We start from the raw sequence: 19,130 nt of genomic DNA, 5'->3' as shown, positions 1-19,130 counted from the left end.
CAGCAAATTTACATATTACGAAAAATGTTGATTTCTCTGGAATAAGGCATCAGATTGCAAATATCAAGGTATCATGTTATTCCATTTTCTAGGACCTACATGGCAATATAGACGGCTTGGGAGGGTTGATCCTACTGAGAGATTGCCTTTGAATTATCCTCACTTCACCATTCAGGGGAGATCTTGAATGAAGCAGTCCCATTCACTGTCTATGGGACTGCCGGAGAAAGCTGCGTACATCGCTCGTCTATTTCCAGCAGTCCTATGAACAATGAATGGAGAGGAGGTCAAGCATGCGCACATCTGCTTCATTGAAGACAGGACTCTGCAGAGCCCTGATCTCACGATTGCTGGGAGTTCCAGTGGACAGACAACAAGCAATTAGACGTTTTAACCCCTATCCAATGAATATTTTTGGAATAACCCACTAAAGTGGTTTTTCATCTATAAATTTCTTTAACCCCTTGGCTTGCGGTAGCTAAAAATAATATAATCTACGCTACTTATCCTCCCAAATCCAAGTGCTGGCTCTACAGTGCCAGTGACTGTCTACAGACTGCATTGGTGACATCCCGACCATAGCGCGTGTGACCGTGTTACTCAGCTCAGCAGCTCATCCAATGTAGACGCAATAAGCTGCTAGGGCAAGCGATTGGCTGCAGCGCTCATGTGCACTGTAGTTATGATGTCATGGGTGCTGTCTGCAAACGGTCACTGGGAGCAGCGGCAGAGATCCAGCACTGGAGCAGAGGAGGGCAAGAAAAGATGACTTGTAAAGGGAATCTGTCTGTAGGGATACAGCAGGTATACGGATCACATCTTTAGGGCTTGCTCAGACTGGAGCATGTTCTCTCATGAGAGAGAATGGGGACCATTATGCTAATGACACTCTGTCAGAGTTTGCGCCGAGTGTCATCTGAGTTTGATCCAATTCTCTCGCGTGAGAGAATCGCAGCACAGGTGCGGAGAAGACGAAGAACTTAATTTCTTCATTGTTTCTGTGAGTTTACATGGGACTGCACTCCAATGACATCCGAGTGCAGTCTGATGTTTCACACACACCCACAGACTGCAGCATGAGAAAATACGGCTGATCTGCCCCATGGCACACCACTGATCCGATAAAGCATGGGCTAGCACTCGTCTGAGTTATATGCCAGTGTGAGCGAGCCCTGGCTGGCGGCTGCAGACAGGAGCTGCGCCCAAGGTTTATGCCATTACAAAGCAGCAGCGACACTTAGCAGACATTTCGAAAAATGGGTAAAGGAACTTTTATGCCTGAGGTGAGGAGACAAGAAGAGCTGCCCCCCACAGTCAGGGCTGGGTACTGCCCTGTGAAGTTCTGGAGGGCGCCCCCTGCTATCAGCACCCAGATGCAGCATTACAGGCATTGCCTCTGGTCACAATTACATTATGGGAGCACAGACACATGGGTGCCACACAGCGTGCCATCTCCTGGCCACACACAGGCCCACCCGTGCCCTGCCTGTCCTTCGTGTCCCCCTCGCCACCATCCAGTCCCCCTGCTCCCTCCGGTCACCTGCACGTTACACGTATACTCCGAGTCATCCAGCAGCCTCACGGTGCACACACACGGGAGATCCAGACTGCGGTTGCTTCCGCTCATTAAGCGACTTAACATCATCCCGAAACCGGGCACACGACGGGAACACACCCGCTCCGGGTCACAGTGCGCCCGCCGGGCTGTGCTGCAGACACAGCCCGCCCCCTAGAATTTGCCCAACCAATCATAACCGCGTAATGAGTGAATGATGGCTAAGTAGCCAATAGGAGTAGAGAATCTCCTAAGAAAGAAGATCTCTCCGCTAATTGGCGAAAGGGGCGGTCAGGGGGCGTGGCTCAGTATCCCCATCATCACTACAATAATTGCTGGTACCCAGAGAGGACGGTGACACTGATGGAGCGGCTGGTGGAGCGCGGTGCGCGGCCAGGCCGGGCCACACGTCACCCAGAAGTCACCCGTGCCACCTCACGGCTCGTCATGTTTGCAGCATTACAGTAAAACGCTATGTATGTGGGTCTGCGTATTGGCACTGAGACGTCCACCAAGGCAGCCCTATTGCCATGCTGCCCCATGCATGGCCTTCTTCACAGCTTTAAATGGTGCCCCCCTCATCCCCAAACTGGGGAGAGCACAAAGCAGGGGTGGAAGGTATACCAGCCGAAATGTGTCCCTCTGTAGTCAGCCATCAGTCATCCCTGAGGCAGAGGAGGACATGGCGACCAGGGGCATCACAGCATGCCCCGACGGCCATCGACCCATGGGGTCAGGGTTGGACTGGGGTGTGTAGGGCCCACCAAGGGAATGAATTTTAGGGGCCCACCTACAGTAATGTACAACTCAACATTTAGGCTTTGAGACCGCGGAATTACACCATGGGTTCTTTTGCCGTATATCCCACGCCAAATCTGCATAATTTCAGCATCCTAATTCTACTAAAAGCTGCACCGTTGTTCATATGCTGCAGATCTTTCCGCACTACGATTCATTTAATCCTTTAGGGCCGCAGGCCTGTTTTCACCTTAATGCCCAGGCCATTTTTTTGCAAATCTGACCTGTGTTACTTTGAAGTTAAAAAGTGACCCAATTGTGGAACATACACCCCCAAGGATTGACGTATGGGGTATAGTGATCACTTTGTCCCAACAAGCGTTCCATGGTAGATGCTACACAGCCCAGCCAATCGAAGCGTTCGTATCTGCAGGGGGGGGCTAAAATTGCTGCCTGCCGATCTTAGCGGCGAAAGCCTCCCGGTACCCGTGCGTTTAGCTGCAGGGACCGACGGAACCCCTCGCCGTACATTAGTACAATAGTGGACATTTTAATTTAGAGACTTGGAGAAAAGATGTCTGAACACAAGGATGTCAGCGCCATCACCGTACATACAAGAACCAAACAGAAGAATCCAGAAGAGGGATCATTAATGGCAATGGCAGGCCTGGCATAGCATACAGTACACCACATATCCCCTACATACAATATTATGGGCACCGCATAGTCCTCCATACAGAATTATGGGCACCGCATAGTCCTTCATACAGAATAATGGGGCACCGTGTAGTCCTCCATACAGAATTATGGGCACCGCATAGTCCTTCATACAGAATTATGGGGCACCACGTATCTCTCCAAACAAAATTATGGGCACCACATAGGCCTCCATACAGAATTATGGGACACCACATATCTCTCCATACAAAATTATGGGCACCGCATAGTCCTCCATACAGATTTATGAGACACCATGTATTCCTCCATACAGAATTATGGGCACCACATAGGCTTCCATACAGAAATATGGACACCACATAGTCCTTCATACAGTATTATGGGCACTGCATAGTCCTCCATGCAGTATTACGGGCACCACATAGTCCTCCATACAGTATTATGGGCACCGCATAGTCCTCCATACAGTATTATGGGCACCGCATAGCCCTCCATACAGTATTATGGGCACCGCATAGTCCTCCATACAGTATTATGGGCACCGCATAGTCCTCCATACAGTATTATGGGCACCGCATAGCCCTCCATACAGTATTACGGGCACCACATAGTCTTCCATACAGTATTATAGGCACCACATAGGCCTCCATACAGAATTATAACATTTCATTACTGATCCTGAGCTACCTGCTGTATTACATTCCAGAGCTGTAGTTCACATCCGTCTCTCCCCTGTGGGATGATAGAATGTACAGCTGCAGGAGCAGCGCTCCCGGTGACATAGGAGTATTACAGCTCCAGGCTGTGAAACCTGTGCATTCACCCTCCCACCCCCTGTAATTACTCAGCGCTCCCTCCTGTGCTCCTCCGGTTGGTGCACGGCTTGTAGGAATGAATGTTTGTATAATCCTGGGACCTTATAAGATGAGAATTTCACAACCCGACTAGCGTTCAGAAAACGCCCAGCGGAGATTCAGGCAGCAAAACCTTCATGCAGGATTATCCAGCCAACCAGACATGGATTTGCAGTCAGTTCACCAGCCTCATCAGGTCCACTAATGCAGGCAGATTGGAATGTGAATTCTGCTGATAGATTTCCTTGAAGTTATACTGACACTGACGGCCATTTCTTGTGTACAGCGCAAAACATATTGTGGCCTGTACAAAACTCAGGTGCATGCAGAGCGTAGCGGCACAGAGAAGAGAGCGTTGGCACAGGCAGAGAAAGAGAAGAGAGCGTTGGCACAGGCAGAGGAAGGGTATGTGCACGCGTTGCAGATTTGGCTGCGAATCCGCAGCAGTTTTCCATGCGGTGTACAGTACCATGTTATCCCATGGAAAACCAAATCCGCTGTACACATGCTGCGGAAAATTCTACGCAGATTTGCTGCGGTTTATTTTCTGCAGCATGTCACTTCTTTGTACGGAATCCGCAGCGTTTTTACACCAATTCCATTATAGGAATACGCAGGTGTAAAAACGCAGGCGAAATCCGCACAAAATCTGCACTAAATCTGCAGGTAAAGCACAGGTCATTTTACCTGCGGATTCAGCCAAATCCGCAGCACAATCCACAACGTGTGCACATACCCAAAGAGAAGAGAGCGGCGGCAGGGAAAGGGCAGAGCGCAGCTGAGGGGACAGGGAAGAGCGCAGGGACAGGGCAGAGCGCAGCTGAGGGGACAGGGCAGAGCGCAGCTGAGGGGACAGGGCAGAGCGCAGCTGAGGGGACAGGGCAGAGCGCAGCTGAGGGGACAGGGCAGAGCACAGCTGAGGGGACAGGGCAGAGGGCAGTGACAGGGCAGAGCGCAGCTGAGGGGACAGGGCAGAGTGCAGGGACAGGGCAGAGCGCAGTGACAGGGCAGAGTGCAGCTGAGGGGACAGGGCAGAGCGCAGGGACAGGGTAGAGCGCAGCTGAGGGGACAGGGCAGAGCGCAGGGACAGGGCAGAGCGCAGGGACAGGGCAGAGCGCAGCTGAGGGGACAGGGCAGAGCGCAGCTGAGGGGACAGGGCAGAGTGCAGCTGAGGGGACAGGGCAGAGCGCAGCTGAGGGGACAGGGCAGAGTGCAGGGACAGGGCAGAGCGCAGGGCAGAGTGCAGCTGAGGGGACAGGGCAGAGCGCAGGGACAGGGCAGAGTGCAGCTGAGTGGACAGGGCAGAGCACAGGGACAGGGCAGAGCGCAGGGACAGGACAGGGCAGAGCGCAGGGACAGGACAGGGCAGAGCGCAGGGACAGGACAGAGGCACTCACCACCTCTCCTAGCATGTCTCTGGCAGCCCCTGGCCGGTGCTTATTCCATCTTCAATCTCACCGCTGTTCTTCTTCCTGCTTTCAGCGTCCACGTGGTTCCGCTGAGCCGCTCATTACATATGCGCATATGTAATGAGCCGCTCATTAGTTATGCGCATAGGTAATGAGCGGCCGCTGAATACAGGAAGATAGAACATCGCTGAGACTGAAGATGGAATAAGCACAGGGGGCTGCAAGAGACATGCTAGAAGAGGTGGTGAGTATGTAATTGCACTACTTGGATGATCTGTTTCACAGGTACAAGCGGCCGGCAGCAAGCGGGCTTGTTCAGTGACATTCATGGTCAGGCGGGGGCGGGGCCCACCGAGGGATCCAACGGTACCTCGGTGGGCCAGTCCGAGCCTGCATGGGGTTTCCGTCATAGGGTCCCAATGGGGGTGATCAGCTAACCCAGGGGCGGGGGGAATCTTTTTTCTGCCAAGGGCCATTTGGATATCTGTACGCTATCCTTCGGGGGCCGTCCAAATCGCGCACTAACACTGCCCACAAAATACGTCCTGACGCCGGCATTGCACACGCCTCTGCGCTCAGTACGTCCATGTGCTCACAGAGCAAGAAGAAATTAATGGGCCAGCAGACATCGAAATACAGTTGCCGGCCAAAGCATTGCAGTCCCCGGGAATTGGCATTGTGGGCTGCAAAGACTCACTGGAAGCCATCCTAGGCCATGGCCAAGGGCGCAGCAATCAAGGGACGTATATACAGACAAAACAACAACCAAATATTGACACATTTTTCAGTATTATTTTGAAAAGCCCAAGTAAAATGCTTTTTTTTTATTTCCATCCATACACATTAAATAAACTGAGCGGCACATTTACGTCGCCCATCTCTACAGCGTCGCTGTCTTGCTCAGTCACAAGCAAAAAGCATGGGGTGCATCTCTTAATAATAATAATAAATTTTATTTTTATAGCGCCGACATATTCCGCAGCACTTTACATTTCAGAGGGGATTTGTACAGACAATAGACATTACAGCATAACAATAACCACATAGATTATAACAAATACCATGAGGAATGAGGGCCCTGCTCGCAAGCTTACAGTCTATGAGGAAAGAGGTAGACACAAAAGGTGGGTGGTAACAGTTGCCCTGATTGTATGGACCAGCCATAATGTTAAGTGTGTAACAGTACAGACACAGAGGGCTAATGGATGCATAAAGCATGTGGGAACATGATGCGGGGAACCTGGTTATGGTAAAACTTTTGACTGTGCCACACAGGGATAGATTAGCACAATCAGCGAAAACCACGTGTTAATGGAACATTCCAGCCTTGGCGTTACAATAGTGATTCCAAGTGATTGATTGCGCTCATACAGCTTCCGTTCTACATATCTACTGCCTAATAGATGCTCTAAAATGCCTCCAAGGTGACGAAAGTCAAAAAGCAGGAACTCGAGCAGCGGCTAGAGATATAAGCATCAAGCTGCCCAGACCTGAAGCAGCGCTCATGGCATAAGTTTGGGGAACGGGGCTGCTCACATTACACCAAGTGAACACATGTGCAAAAATGTGGGAATTGATGTTCTGGAAGTTGTCGAAGGTCTCCAATCATTACTAAAGTTCAGTTTGATTTATTATTTATTTTATTTAATTGATTGTATTATTATTTATTGATTTTAGGAAAAAGCGCTCAACCTTTCTGAAAAGAAAATATGTGAGCGCGATGCAAATTGTTCGATACCCAGGAAACTTCATTCCGATGAGACACATGATGGTGAAGCTCATTTCAGCAGGCATGGCAACTTTTGAATCAATACATTTCTAATCAGCTTTTTGAGGGTTGGGGATGGGGGCGCAGAATTATTTGTTTTGTCCTTAGGCATAGAAATATGTAAATCCGGCCCAGATGGCACCTAAAGGACTAAACTTCTGCAAGCAGAGCAGGCTCCGTTCTCAGCAGTTACAGGCAGGTGCCTGCTGTGCAAAACCACCAGCACACGCCCGATATAGAACGAGTGAGGCTGCTCCATACAAATCCAACTTCTATTGTATATAGAAGAATATAAGTGTTTCTGTGGTGCCCCTGAGGGTTCAGTCGCCACAGAGGTACTGTACTTCTTCCTAAGGTGTGGTGCCCCACTTCCCAGGTAAGGCCTGTTTCACACTTCCGTTTTTTCAAATCCGTCAAAATCCGTTGTTTTCCGTAAAAAAACGGATCCGCCATTTTTTGCAGGATCCGGTTTTTTTTGTCCCATAGACTTCCATTACGGTTACCGCGGATCCGTCAAAAAAACGGATCCGTTTTTAAAAAAACGGATCCGTTTGCATCAGTTTCCGTCAAAAAAACGGAAACGGATCCGTTTGGCGGACACAAAAACGGAAGTGTGAAACAGGCCTAAGCTGGAGACACCTGACCAGACTCCAGCACCTGCACCCAGCACGGAAACCTTAGTACAGCAGGGCACCCTCTATGACCTCTCCTTGGTTCATGAAGGGTGCTGGGAGGTGGGTGGAGTTTCGTTTTGCACTAGAGAGCGGGAGATCTGATAGGAAGTCAGTCAGTTCCCCAGAGGGGAAGCAGAGAGAGGACTTGTATGCAGCAGCCTCCTGTGAGCTGGAGCTGCTGGGAAGGAGAGGAACAGAAGTATCAGTTCTTCAGAAGGATAGAAAGGAAAGGACGGGACGTGTGGAGGAGAACTGGGAACTGGAGCTAGAGCAGAGCCCTTCCCTAAGTTTAAGCGCCAAAGGCCGGGCGCCGGTATCCGAGGCTGTGTGAATGCTAATGGTTCTACAGCAGAAACTGGAGGAATAGAAGTTCTGACCACTTTATTCCCACCTAAGACTCGACGACACAGTAGCCACGTGTGTGAGCTGGGATATGATTGTAAGGAGTCACTGAAGTAGGCTACAAGCTACCCGTCAGGCGAGTGGAGTTCTAAGTAACAGCAAGGAAGAGGAACTTGAGTGTAATTCATAACTACAAGTACTTCAGATTAGCGCTAGTAAGGAGACGTCCAGTAAAGGCACATACGGAAGGGGGTGCTGGAAGGGTGTAATTCATCTGCCTGGGAGTTGGTTGAGCCCCTCACCTGGAGGACATGGCATTGAAGCGGGCACCTGTATATGCCAGAAACGTGAGTAAAGCTTTGGAACTACATTCAGCTGTGTCTCAGCCTCCTTCCTGCGTCAACCTTTCAGCATTGCTAAATCCTTCACCTGAATACTACACTATCTACCTCAACATTTACTATCACTGCCCTGGGACTACGGCTCTGCCTGTGGAGAGCTATTACATCTCTACTGCATCCCACCAACTGCAGCGCTGGTCACCTCTGACCAAATACTACAGGTGGCGTCACAAACTTATCTACACATAAACTTTATTCCTCTTAGGCCGGTTTCACATTAGCGCTTTTTAAGCGCACGCACGGCCGGGTGTAGCTCCGCCCCCGAGCCGGCTCTCTGCCCGGCGTGCCCGCCCCTTGCTTGTAGCGCCGCCTACTAGCGGACAGCGGCGCCTGCGATCGGCGCACCCTATCTTTAGCATAGGGTGCGCAGATCGTGCGCAGGCCGTGTGCTAGTTGCGCTTTGACCTGCGCTGCGCACTTTTGACGGTGCGCCGTGCGCGCCAAAATCCGAAAAGTTTGATTTTGGCGCGCACGGCGCACCGTCAAAAGTGCGCAGCGCAGGTCAAAGCGCAACTAGCGCACGGCCTGTGCACGATCTGCGCACCCTATGCTAAAGATAGGGTGCGCCGATCGCAGGTGCCGCTGTCCGCTAGTAGGCGGCGCTACAAGCAAGGGGCGGGCACGCCGGGCAGAGAGTCGGCTTGGGGGCGGAGCTACCCCCGGCCGTGCGTGCGCTTAAAAAGCGCTAATGTGAAACCGGCCTTATTCTACATGGACACCTAGGGCCACGGACCGGGCCACTGCCACCGTGACACATCCCCTTTAAGACACCGGCCCGGTAAAAAGTAAACCCCACTGTCCTGGGGGTGCTCCATTTCCTGTGTAGGTCGAACAGAAGTGAGTGGCTTCATAGCTGTCATTTATCTCTTGCCTTAATAGTAATCTATTACAGATCACTTCTGCCAAGAGTACGTCCTCCAGTGTTCGGGGATAGCCTCGTCTGGGACAAAGGTTAAGTGTTGGCCAGCGAAAAAAGGTGATAGGTGATAACTTGCTGATTGGTGAGGGTCCAACTGTTGGACCCACAATAATGGTCGGAAAGTTGAATTTTTATTGCCTGACGGATACATTTTATCCCTGTGACAAAATGCTGTGGCGGTCAGATGCCTACCGCTGCACCAGTCATCCAGTCATGACATTACATAGCACAATATAAATATACATAATAGTACACAGTATATGAATTAGGACAGAGAACTCTTATTCGAATAATTCACCACATAGAGACAGAGTATAATCCAAAAATTAATTTTATTCCAATACAAAAATATTTTAAATTAAATCTTAAGCAGAGGCTACTAATACACATTGAAGGACTAAAACACCAAGGTCACAATAAAAAGTGTATCGCGGCTCACTTCATCAGGAGGCGTATACGTGTGTTTGGGCGCGGGACTTTCACTGGCTTCATGTAAGAATTCTTTGGCACTTTATGCTTTATATTGACATTGCTTTATTTAATGTTGCATTAGTCTTTGCTTACATATTCTGATCACTTGGTCTTTTATTATGATACAAGCATCCATTTAGCACTTTATTGTGGTATCAGTGTAATGAACTTGTGCACACTTATATCTAGCACCATTATATGGACTTGTGCACATCCAAATCAGTGCAGCAACATAAATATATGATTTAATACACGTATTATTATTTAAATCCATTATTCTTTATTGTGACCACTTGGTTTTCTATCACATTAAAGGCATTCATTGTGCACTTTATTGCTGTATCAGTTTAATAGATTTTATGCACATTTAAATTAAGTGCCAGTACATGGATTTGTGCACATTTAATTAGTATAAAAATAATTTTATATATAACTTTGTTGGTCTGATATAATTACTAAAATCCATTATACTATATTTATATAAGACATCTAGCAGCATTTAGTCATGTTCATTTTTTGTGACATATCAAGCACTTTTTTATGCCAATTATGATTATATACTGCATTCGGTGCCCTCATGAAATTTATTGTAATGTTACTATTTGATATGGGCTTTGTGCAATAAGTTTAGACATTTTGCCGGTGTTATAGTCCTTCTATGTGTATTAGTAGCCTCTGCTTAAGATTTCATTTAAAATATTTTTGTATTGGAATAAAATTAATTTTTGGATTATACTCTATGTCTCTATGTGGTGAATTTATAGCACAATATAAATAATTAACTTAAAGACACAAAATAAAAAAATCATCCGACACGTTAAATTGGTGGATAAATATTGGCCATGGCCTTTCTTGAAATTAAAAATACAACCATAATATAAAATCATCTATAAATCCATAACTATAGAACTTACCAAAACGCCGCTTAGCCCAATACACTCAAGCCCGTTAGCCATCAAACCTCTGTCCGCCCATATCCTGGACGACTAATCCCAATGGCCATTACGAATTACCCCTTCGAAAGGTCGGGAAGGTGAGGCAGCTTCAGGTAGGAAGAGCTGATGGTCTGACACGGACCCTCAGTGCTGCCACCTTTTTATCCCCGCACTATCCCTTGTGGATGCAAATACACATGGCCCAGGGACAGACACGGGAATAAGAGGACCCTTGTACAAGAACAATATATGGGCCATTTGCAGTCTAATAACCCATAATGCACAACGCCACCTGCAGAGGATGTAGAAGCGGGCCCCCTTACCACTTGGGCCCCTGTGTGGCTGCATAGGTTGCTCCAGCGTTATGTCCACCCCTGTGGTGGCCCTTGTGACTTCGTGTATTGCACAGATATTTCAGGTAAAATGTCTATACATGTAAATCTGTCCCAGCCTAAGCAATGAAGATGGGAGACAGATCACAGTGCAGATTTTTCCATTATTTTTTAAGCCATAATCAATAGTGGAGGATAAGTAATTAAAAGCTGTATACGTCTCTTTTTTGGATCCATTCCCAGTTTTTGCTTATAAAAACTGCATCATAATGGATGCGTCGTGACTGTGAAGTCTATAACAGCTCAATATCTTATTAAAAGGAATATGTGTTAAAAGGGATGTATAAGCGACAATACCTTTCACTTTTCATTGGCTTACTAAATGCATTAAAGTATTGTTCCCAACTTGTCTGCTTAAACCTCCCGACGTGGTGCTCTACCGATCGATTGATAGTACAGATCAACGGCATGGTTGCGCAGCTGGCCCATACTGTGCGCTCCCCCAAACTGCTATATAACACAGTTCTGCCTCTGCAACCTCGGAAGAGTAGCAGGGGCACTGAGGCTGGCTGAATCCAGCGATCTGACCACATGCAAGGCAGCGCTTACAAGCTGTATAGAAGAGTGCTTGTAAGCACTGCGCTCCTTCTCTAGGAGACCAACCTGCTCTGATAGACTGGAGCCATAAATACTAAATAAAAAATGCTTTTGCTTCTACCAGCACTATGCACGTTTACCCTTTTATGAAGCTGAGACAAGCTCTTTACAAACAGTGAAAATAGTTTGAGGCTGAATATAAGCTGTACAATGCCATCATCTCATTTTCTTCAGGAATCAAACAATGCGGCACAGATCGTGTTGGAGTATGTTGAGTCACTGATAAAGAGTATCTGTCATTTCAGGTGAATGTTCAGAATGAGCTGTCATTTATGTTCACGTGAGGAATAACACTATTCCTAGTTTTTATGCCATTTTCATCTTTTATTTTTCCATGTTCTTCCTGCTCCAGCTTTAATTTTCAGTGGTCTCGAAGCTTGTAGCTGGACACTAGATGTTATGATGTCTCCTATATAGAGGACACACAAACATGACAGATTCCTACTCTTCTGTATCTCTGTAGCACATGCCTGGAAGCAAAAGTAGAGGAGTGTACCTGTGAATCCAGCAGTCAGTGGGATAAAACACTTACTAGAAAGCAAGAGTGACGTGTGTGCGTCTCTCCCTTAGGCCGGAGTCACACTACCGTAGAATATGGCCGAGTGCTATGCAAGAAAGATACAGTATGCAGTGTTATGTATTTATCTATCTATGTGTTTTGAAGAATATTTCCTTTGAAAATAATGTATAAATGACAGAGAATTGCTGTATGTAAAAGCTCATGTTAAAATCACATTGCACTTGGATGGCAATCTGATGTTAGGTGTTAAAAATCTGATGGCACTTGCATGAAAAACACATGACACTTGCATTACACTCGTCTGACTTTGCAAGAACAAAATCGGACCGATTTTAAAATCGCTATAATGATAATAATCTTTATTTTTATATAGCGCTAACATATTCTGCAGCGCTTTACAGTTTTTGCACACATTATCATAGGTGTCCCTGATGAGGCTCACAATCTAAATTCCCTATCAGTATGTCTTTAGAATGTGGGAGGAAACTGGAGTACCCGGAGGAAACCCACGCAAACACGGGGAGAACATACAAACTCCTTGCAGATGTTGTCCTTGGTGGGATATGAACCCAGGACCATAGCGCTGCAGTGCTAACCACTGAGCCACCGTGCTGCCCGCTAGTGAGTGTGATTCCAGCATAAATGATGAGTCCAAGAGGCAGTAGGAGGAAGAGAAATGATTCAAAGGTAAAGAAAGAAGCAGATTTCTAATAATAGAGGTAACAGAGTTTCTCATATTTGCTTGTACTACTGATTCATTCAAAGTTTGTTGGAATGACAGTGACTGTATGAGTAAATAATGAATGTAAGCTGGGATATTGAAATGAAGACTGGATCTTAGACTATTATAACACTGAAGTTCTAAGACCTGTAAAATAAATGTAATTCCAGCCATCTGGCATCACCACCAAGATACAGCAACTGGTCAGATATCACAGTATGTAAAGATCATTAATATTTAAGATCATTAAAGGGAATCTGTCACCAGGTTTTCCCAATATAAAGTTCGGCCACCACCTTTAGGCTATGGGCCCACGTAGCGTTTTAAAACGCACAATGAAAACCGGACTCCTTCCCAGAAATCGCGCGGATTTCACCGCGATTCTGTTAGCGATTTTGCCGTGATTTTCTCAAGCACTTTCCAGGCGATTTGAAGCATCGCTTGGAAAGTGATTGACAGGTTGGTCACACTCGTCAAACATAGTGTTTGACAAGTGTGACCAGCTTTTTACTATTGAGGCCGCCTATGCAGCATCAGTAGTAAAAGATAGAATGTTAAAAATGATAAAAAAATCGGGGTATATTTACCTTCCAACGTCCCACGCTGCATTCCCGGGCCTCAGCGTTCCCAGCGATGCCTTGAGAGACCTGTGATGACGTTGGTCTTGCGTTACTATAGTGATCTCGCGAGACTGCTAGAGTCACGCGAGACCACGTCATCACAGGACCGTGCCGCAAGGCATTACTGGGAACGCTGAGGTCGGGAATGCAGCGCGGGACGTCGGAAGGTAAATATACCCTGATTTTTTATTTTTTATTCTTTTTTTTACAGGGGTATGGTACCCAGGGCCTGGAGGACAGTCTACTCTCCTCCACACCGTGGGTACCAACCGCACATGAGACACTTAACTTCCCGCATGGTGGGCATAGCCACATACGGGAAGTAAGCGATTCTCATGCATTCCTATGGGTGCGGAATCGCGGCAATTCTTTGCGATTCCACACAAAAGAATGACCATGCTGCGATTTTTTTCCGCGATGCGATTCCGCCGCGGAAAAAAGCGCAGCATTAGCACAGCATGTGCGGAATGCCATAGGAATGCATGGGGGGCGTTCTGTACACGATTTTTAAACGTTTTCGCGCCGAAAATCGCGGCAAAAACGCTTAAAAATCGCATCGTGGGCACACAGCCTTAAGGCCTCTTTTACAGTATTTTAGTAAACAGTATTTAGGTCTCCAATCTTATCTGCAGATTAAAAAAAAATACCTTTAATTACAGTATACCCCCATACGGTGCGGTCCTTCCGACGTCCCGCGCTGCATTCCCGGCCTAAGAGTTCCCTGTAATGCCTTGCGACAAGGTCCTGTGATGACGTAGTCTCGCGAGATCGCTATAGCAACGCAAGACTACGTCATCACAGGTCTCGCAAGGCATTACTGGGAACGCTGAGGCCCGGGATGGCAGCGCGGGACGACGGAAGGTAAATATACCCCGATTTTTTTATTTTTTTTTAGCATTTTAACATTCTATCTTTTACTATTGAGGCCGCATAGGCAGCCTCAATAGTAAAAACCCGGTCACACTTGTCAAACACTATGTTTGACGAGTGTGACCAACCTGTCAATCACTTTCCAAGCGATGCTTGGAAACTGCTTGAATATCGCACGCGAAAATCGCGGCAAAATCGCGAACATAATCGCGCAAAAAAAAAAAACGCACGATTTCTCGGAAGGAGTCTGGTTTTCTGTGTGCGTTTTAACACACAACGTGGGCACATACCCTTATAGTGTTTTTTTACAATAGACTCCCTTTAATCCGTGCAGTGAGCACTGTAAAAATGGCATTTTTATTCATCCACCTCTCAAAAAGGTATTAAAAATAAATTTAAAACTTTAATTAAAAAAAAAATTTCATTTAAAAATATAGAAGTTATGCTTCTGTGGCCAAACAAACAATTATTATTAAAGGGGTTTTTTGAGTATAAGTAACAAAACAAAAAATCTATATAACTTTGGCATCACTGCATTTGTACTGACCCACGGAATGAAGTGAAGATGTCATGTCATAATTAATGATGAGCGAGCACCCGAGCATTTTAATGCTCACCCATCACTAGTCATAATCAAAGAAACAACAACAACTAATGTTACTCCTCATACATAAAGAACAAGCCCTTGTATGGCCATTTTGATGGAAAGATTAAATATGATTCTATGATCACAGTAGAAAAAAAAAAGACTAGAGAAGGATTGGTTTCAAGAGTCATCACCCCATGATTCTGAAGATGTTGTAATACTATTGTCCTACTTTCCACTTGTCCTCACATTTGCACAGTAACATGCTTCAAGGACAAGGTGACATCAAGAACTCCACCAGTCACATCAATGAGTCTGCACATCACAGGGAAGGGACAGCCTGCTCCATAGACAGCCGAAGCGCACAGAACATTTCTGTCGACAGCGTGATATAAAAGGAATCTTCATAACTTGCCCAAAGGGAATACATCGCACAGTTCTCGGACCGGAGATGCTCACCTCTTACACATGTTCAGCTCTTAAAGTGTACGAACCATTTACACAAAAAGGTGTTGTGCATTTAAAACAAATGATCAACTATCCGCTGTTTAGGTGATAACTTGATGATCGGTGGATGCCCCATCACTGGGGCCGTCGCTGATCGGCAAATTTGGGAATTTGTATCACTGATGGGGAATTTTTATTCCCATTACAAAAAGGTTCGGCAGGTTGAACACCCGACCATAGCTCCATTCATTCTCTAGGGAAAAAGCAGAGTGCAGCGCTCAGCAGCCCCATATAGAATGAATGGAGCGCAGGTCATCCATTATTACTGTCAATACATTCTAACAGGGATAAAAGGGTCCTGTTCTTCCAATCGGTGCAGGTCCAAGTGATTGGACCCCCACAATCAACAAGTTATCACCTAGTCAGTGGATAACCCCTTTAAAGGGAATCTGTCACCTCATTTTTGCCCTATGAGATGCGGCCACCGCCATCAGGGGATTATCTACAGCATTCTGTAATGCTGTAGATAAGCCCCCGATGTAACCTGAAAGATAAGAAAAACGATTTAGATTATACTCACCCGGGGTCCGGTCTGGTCAGGCGCCTCCCATCTTCTAGAGATTACGTCCTCCTCCTTAATTCTGCCGCGGCTCCTTGTTTTTCTTATCTTTCAGGTAACATCGGGGGCTTATCTATATCATTACAGGTCTAAGGCCGGTTTCACATTAGCGCTTTTTAAGCGCACGCACGGCCGGGGGTAGCTCCGCCCCCGAGCCGGCTCTCTGCCCGGCGTGCCCGCCCCTTGCTTGTTGCGCCGCCTACTAGCGGACAGCGGCACCTGCGATCGGCGCACCCTATCTTTAGCATAGGGTGCGCAGATCGTGCGCAGGCCGTGCGCTAGTTGCGCTTTGACCTGCGCTGCGCACTTTTGACGGTGCGCCGTGCGCGCCAAAATCAAACTTTTCGGATTTTGGCGCGCACGGCGCACCGTCAAAAGTGCGCAGCGCAGGTCAAAGCGCAACTAGCGCACGGCCTGCGCACGATCTGCGCACCCTATGCTAAAGATAGGGTGCGCCGATCGCAGGCGCCGCTGTCCGCTAGTAGGCGGCGCTACAAGCAAGGGGCGGGCACGCCGGGCAGAGAGCCGGCTCGGGGGCGGAGCTACCCCCGGCCGTGCGTGCGCTTAAAAAGCGCTAATGTGAAACCGGCCTAAGGGGTAAGGTTTCTCCTTGTGGAGAGTGACATGCCAGCTCTGGCTTGTCAAGGTAAGGAGGCTTATTTGCCATGCAATGCTCCTCTGGGAAAATATGCAAATTGCCTCTTCAGACAAAAAGAGGACTTGAACTCTGTAGCGCCACCTGTTGGTAGTAGCGATCCTACAAGTCACAATCAACCCTTTAACGAGTCTTGTAATATAGGAAGTCATATTACAAGACTCGTTAAAGGGTTGATTGTGACTTGTAGGATCACTACTACCAACTGGTGGCGCTACAGAGTTCAAGTCCTCTTTTTCTCTGAAGAGGCAATTTGCATACTATAGCATTACAAAATGCTGTAGATAAACCCATGATGGCGGTGGCCGGATCTCACAGGGCAAAAATGAGGTGACAGATTCCCTTTAAGTGTATGGCCAGAATTGCGGCTGAGAACCTTGGTGGCCAGATGTCGCAGTAGTGTTTTAAATTGCCGATTAACCTTTCAGACCGCGGCCAATTGTTGTTTTTTCCTCCCCTTCTTCCCAGAGACATAGCACTTTTATTTTACCATCTACAGTTGTGGCCAAAAGTATTGACACCCCTGCAATTCTGTCAGATAATACTCAGTTTCTTCCTGAAAATGATTGCAAACACAAATTCTTTGGTATTATCTTCATTTAATTTGTGTTAAATGAAAAAACACAAAAAGAATTGTCTTAAAGCCACATTGGATATAATTCCACACCAAACATAAAAAAGAGGGTGGACAAAAGTATTGGCACTGTTCGAAAAATCATGTGATGCTTCTCTACTTTGTGTAATTAACAGCACCTGTAACTTACCTGTGGCACCTAACAGGTGTTGGCAATAACTAAATCAAACTTGCAGCCAGTTGACATGGATTAAAGTTGACTCAACCTCTGTCCTGTGTCCTTGTGTGTACCACATTAAGCATGGATAAAAGAAAGAAGACCAAAGAACTGTCTGAGGACTTGAGAAACCAAATTGTGAGGAAGCATGAGCAATCTCAAGGCTACAAGTCCATCTCCAAAGACCTGAATGTTCCTGTGTCTACCGTGCGCAGTGCCATCAAGAAGTTTAAAGCCCATGGCACTGTGGCTAACCTCCCTAGATGTGGACGGAAAAGAAAAATTGACAAGAGATTTCAACGCAAGAACCTCGATTAACATTCAAACAAGTTCAAGCTGCCCTGCAGTCCGAGGGTGCAACAGTGTCAACCCGTACTATCCGTCAGCGTCTGAATGAAAAGGGACTGTATGGTAGGAGACCCAGGAAGACCCCACTTCTTACCCCGAGACATAAAAAAGCCAGGCTGGAGTTTGCCAAACTTACCTGAAAAAGCCTAAAACGTTTTGGAAGAATGTTCTCTGGTCAGATGAGACAAAAGTAGAGCTTTTTGGGCAAAGGCATCAACATAGAGTTTAAAGGAGAAAAAAGAGGCATTCAAAGAAAAGAACACGGTCCCTACAGTCAAACATGGCGGAGGTTCCCTGATGTTTTGGGGTTGCTTTGCTGCCTCTGGCACTGGACTGCTTGACCGTGTGCATGGCATTATGGAGTCAGAAGACTACCAACAAATTTTGCAGCATAATGTAGGGCCCAGTGTGAGAAAGCTGGGTCTCCCTCAGAGGTCATGGGTCTTCCAGCAGGACAATGACCCAAAACACACTTCAAAAAGCACTAGAAAATGGTTTGAGAAAAAGCACTGGAGACTTCTAAGGTGGCCAGCAATGAGTCCAGACCTGAATCCCATAGATCACCTGTGGAGAGATCTAAAAATGGCAGTTTGGAGAAGGCACCCTTCAAATATCAGGGACCTGGAGCAGTTTGCCAAAGAAGAATGGTCTAAAATACCAGCATTGTAAGAAACTCATTGATGGTTACCGGAAGCGGTTGGTCGCGGTTATTTTGACTAAAGGTTGTGCAACCAAGTATTAGGCTGAGGGTGCCAATACTTTTGTCTGGCCCATTTTGATCAATGTTTTGCTTTTTGCTTCATTCTCTTTTGTGTTTTTTCATTTAACACAAATTAAATGAAGATAATACCAAAGAATTTGTGTTTGCAATCATTTTCAGGAAGAAACTGAGCATTATCTGACAGAATTGCAGAGGTGTCAATACTTTTGGCCACAACTGTGCATAGACATATGAGGGCTTGTTTTTCTGCAGGGCAAATTGTACTTTCAATTTACACCATTCATTTTATCACATAGTGTACTGGAAAGTAAAAGAAAAAATTCTAAGTACAGTGAAATTGCAAAAAAAAAATAAAAAAATGTAATTCTGACTTTATTTGGAGAATTGTTTTTACAGTGGACATTTCGTGGTAAAAATGACCTTACAATTACAATTCTTTTCATGAGTGCGATTACGGAGATACCAGACATGTCCAGTTTTATTATTGTTTTAGTGGTGA

At 46.6% G+C, this 19,130-nt stretch overlaps 1 protein-coding gene across 1 annotated transcript in view; it reads right to left on the bottom strand.

The window, feature by feature from the left end:
* The window catches only part of FRMD5 (FERM domain containing 5), a 96,933-nt gene extending 95,211 nt beyond the window's left edge, over window positions 1–1,722 (bottom strand). Inside the window, exon 1 of the mRNA XM_073568996.1 lies at window positions 1,541–1,722. Coding sequence (XP_073425097.1) covers window positions 1,541–1,645 — 105 coding nt within the window. The 5' untranslated portion in view covers window positions 1,646–1,722. The remainder of the gene's footprint in view (window positions 1–1,540) is intronic.
* Window positions 1,723–19,130: the final 17,408 nt, after the last annotated feature.

Source organism: Dendrobates tinctorius, unplaced genomic scaffold (assembly GCF_039654945.1).
Source record: "Dendrobates tinctorius isolate UK_male_01 unplaced genomic scaffold, ASM3965494v1 ptg000022l, whole genome shotgun sequence".
NCBI lineage: Eukaryota > Metazoa > Chordata > Amphibia > Anura > Dendrobatidae > Dendrobates > Dendrobates tinctorius.
Note: the sequence above shows the minus strand (reverse complement) of the source record. Positions and strands in the feature narration are given on the sequence as shown.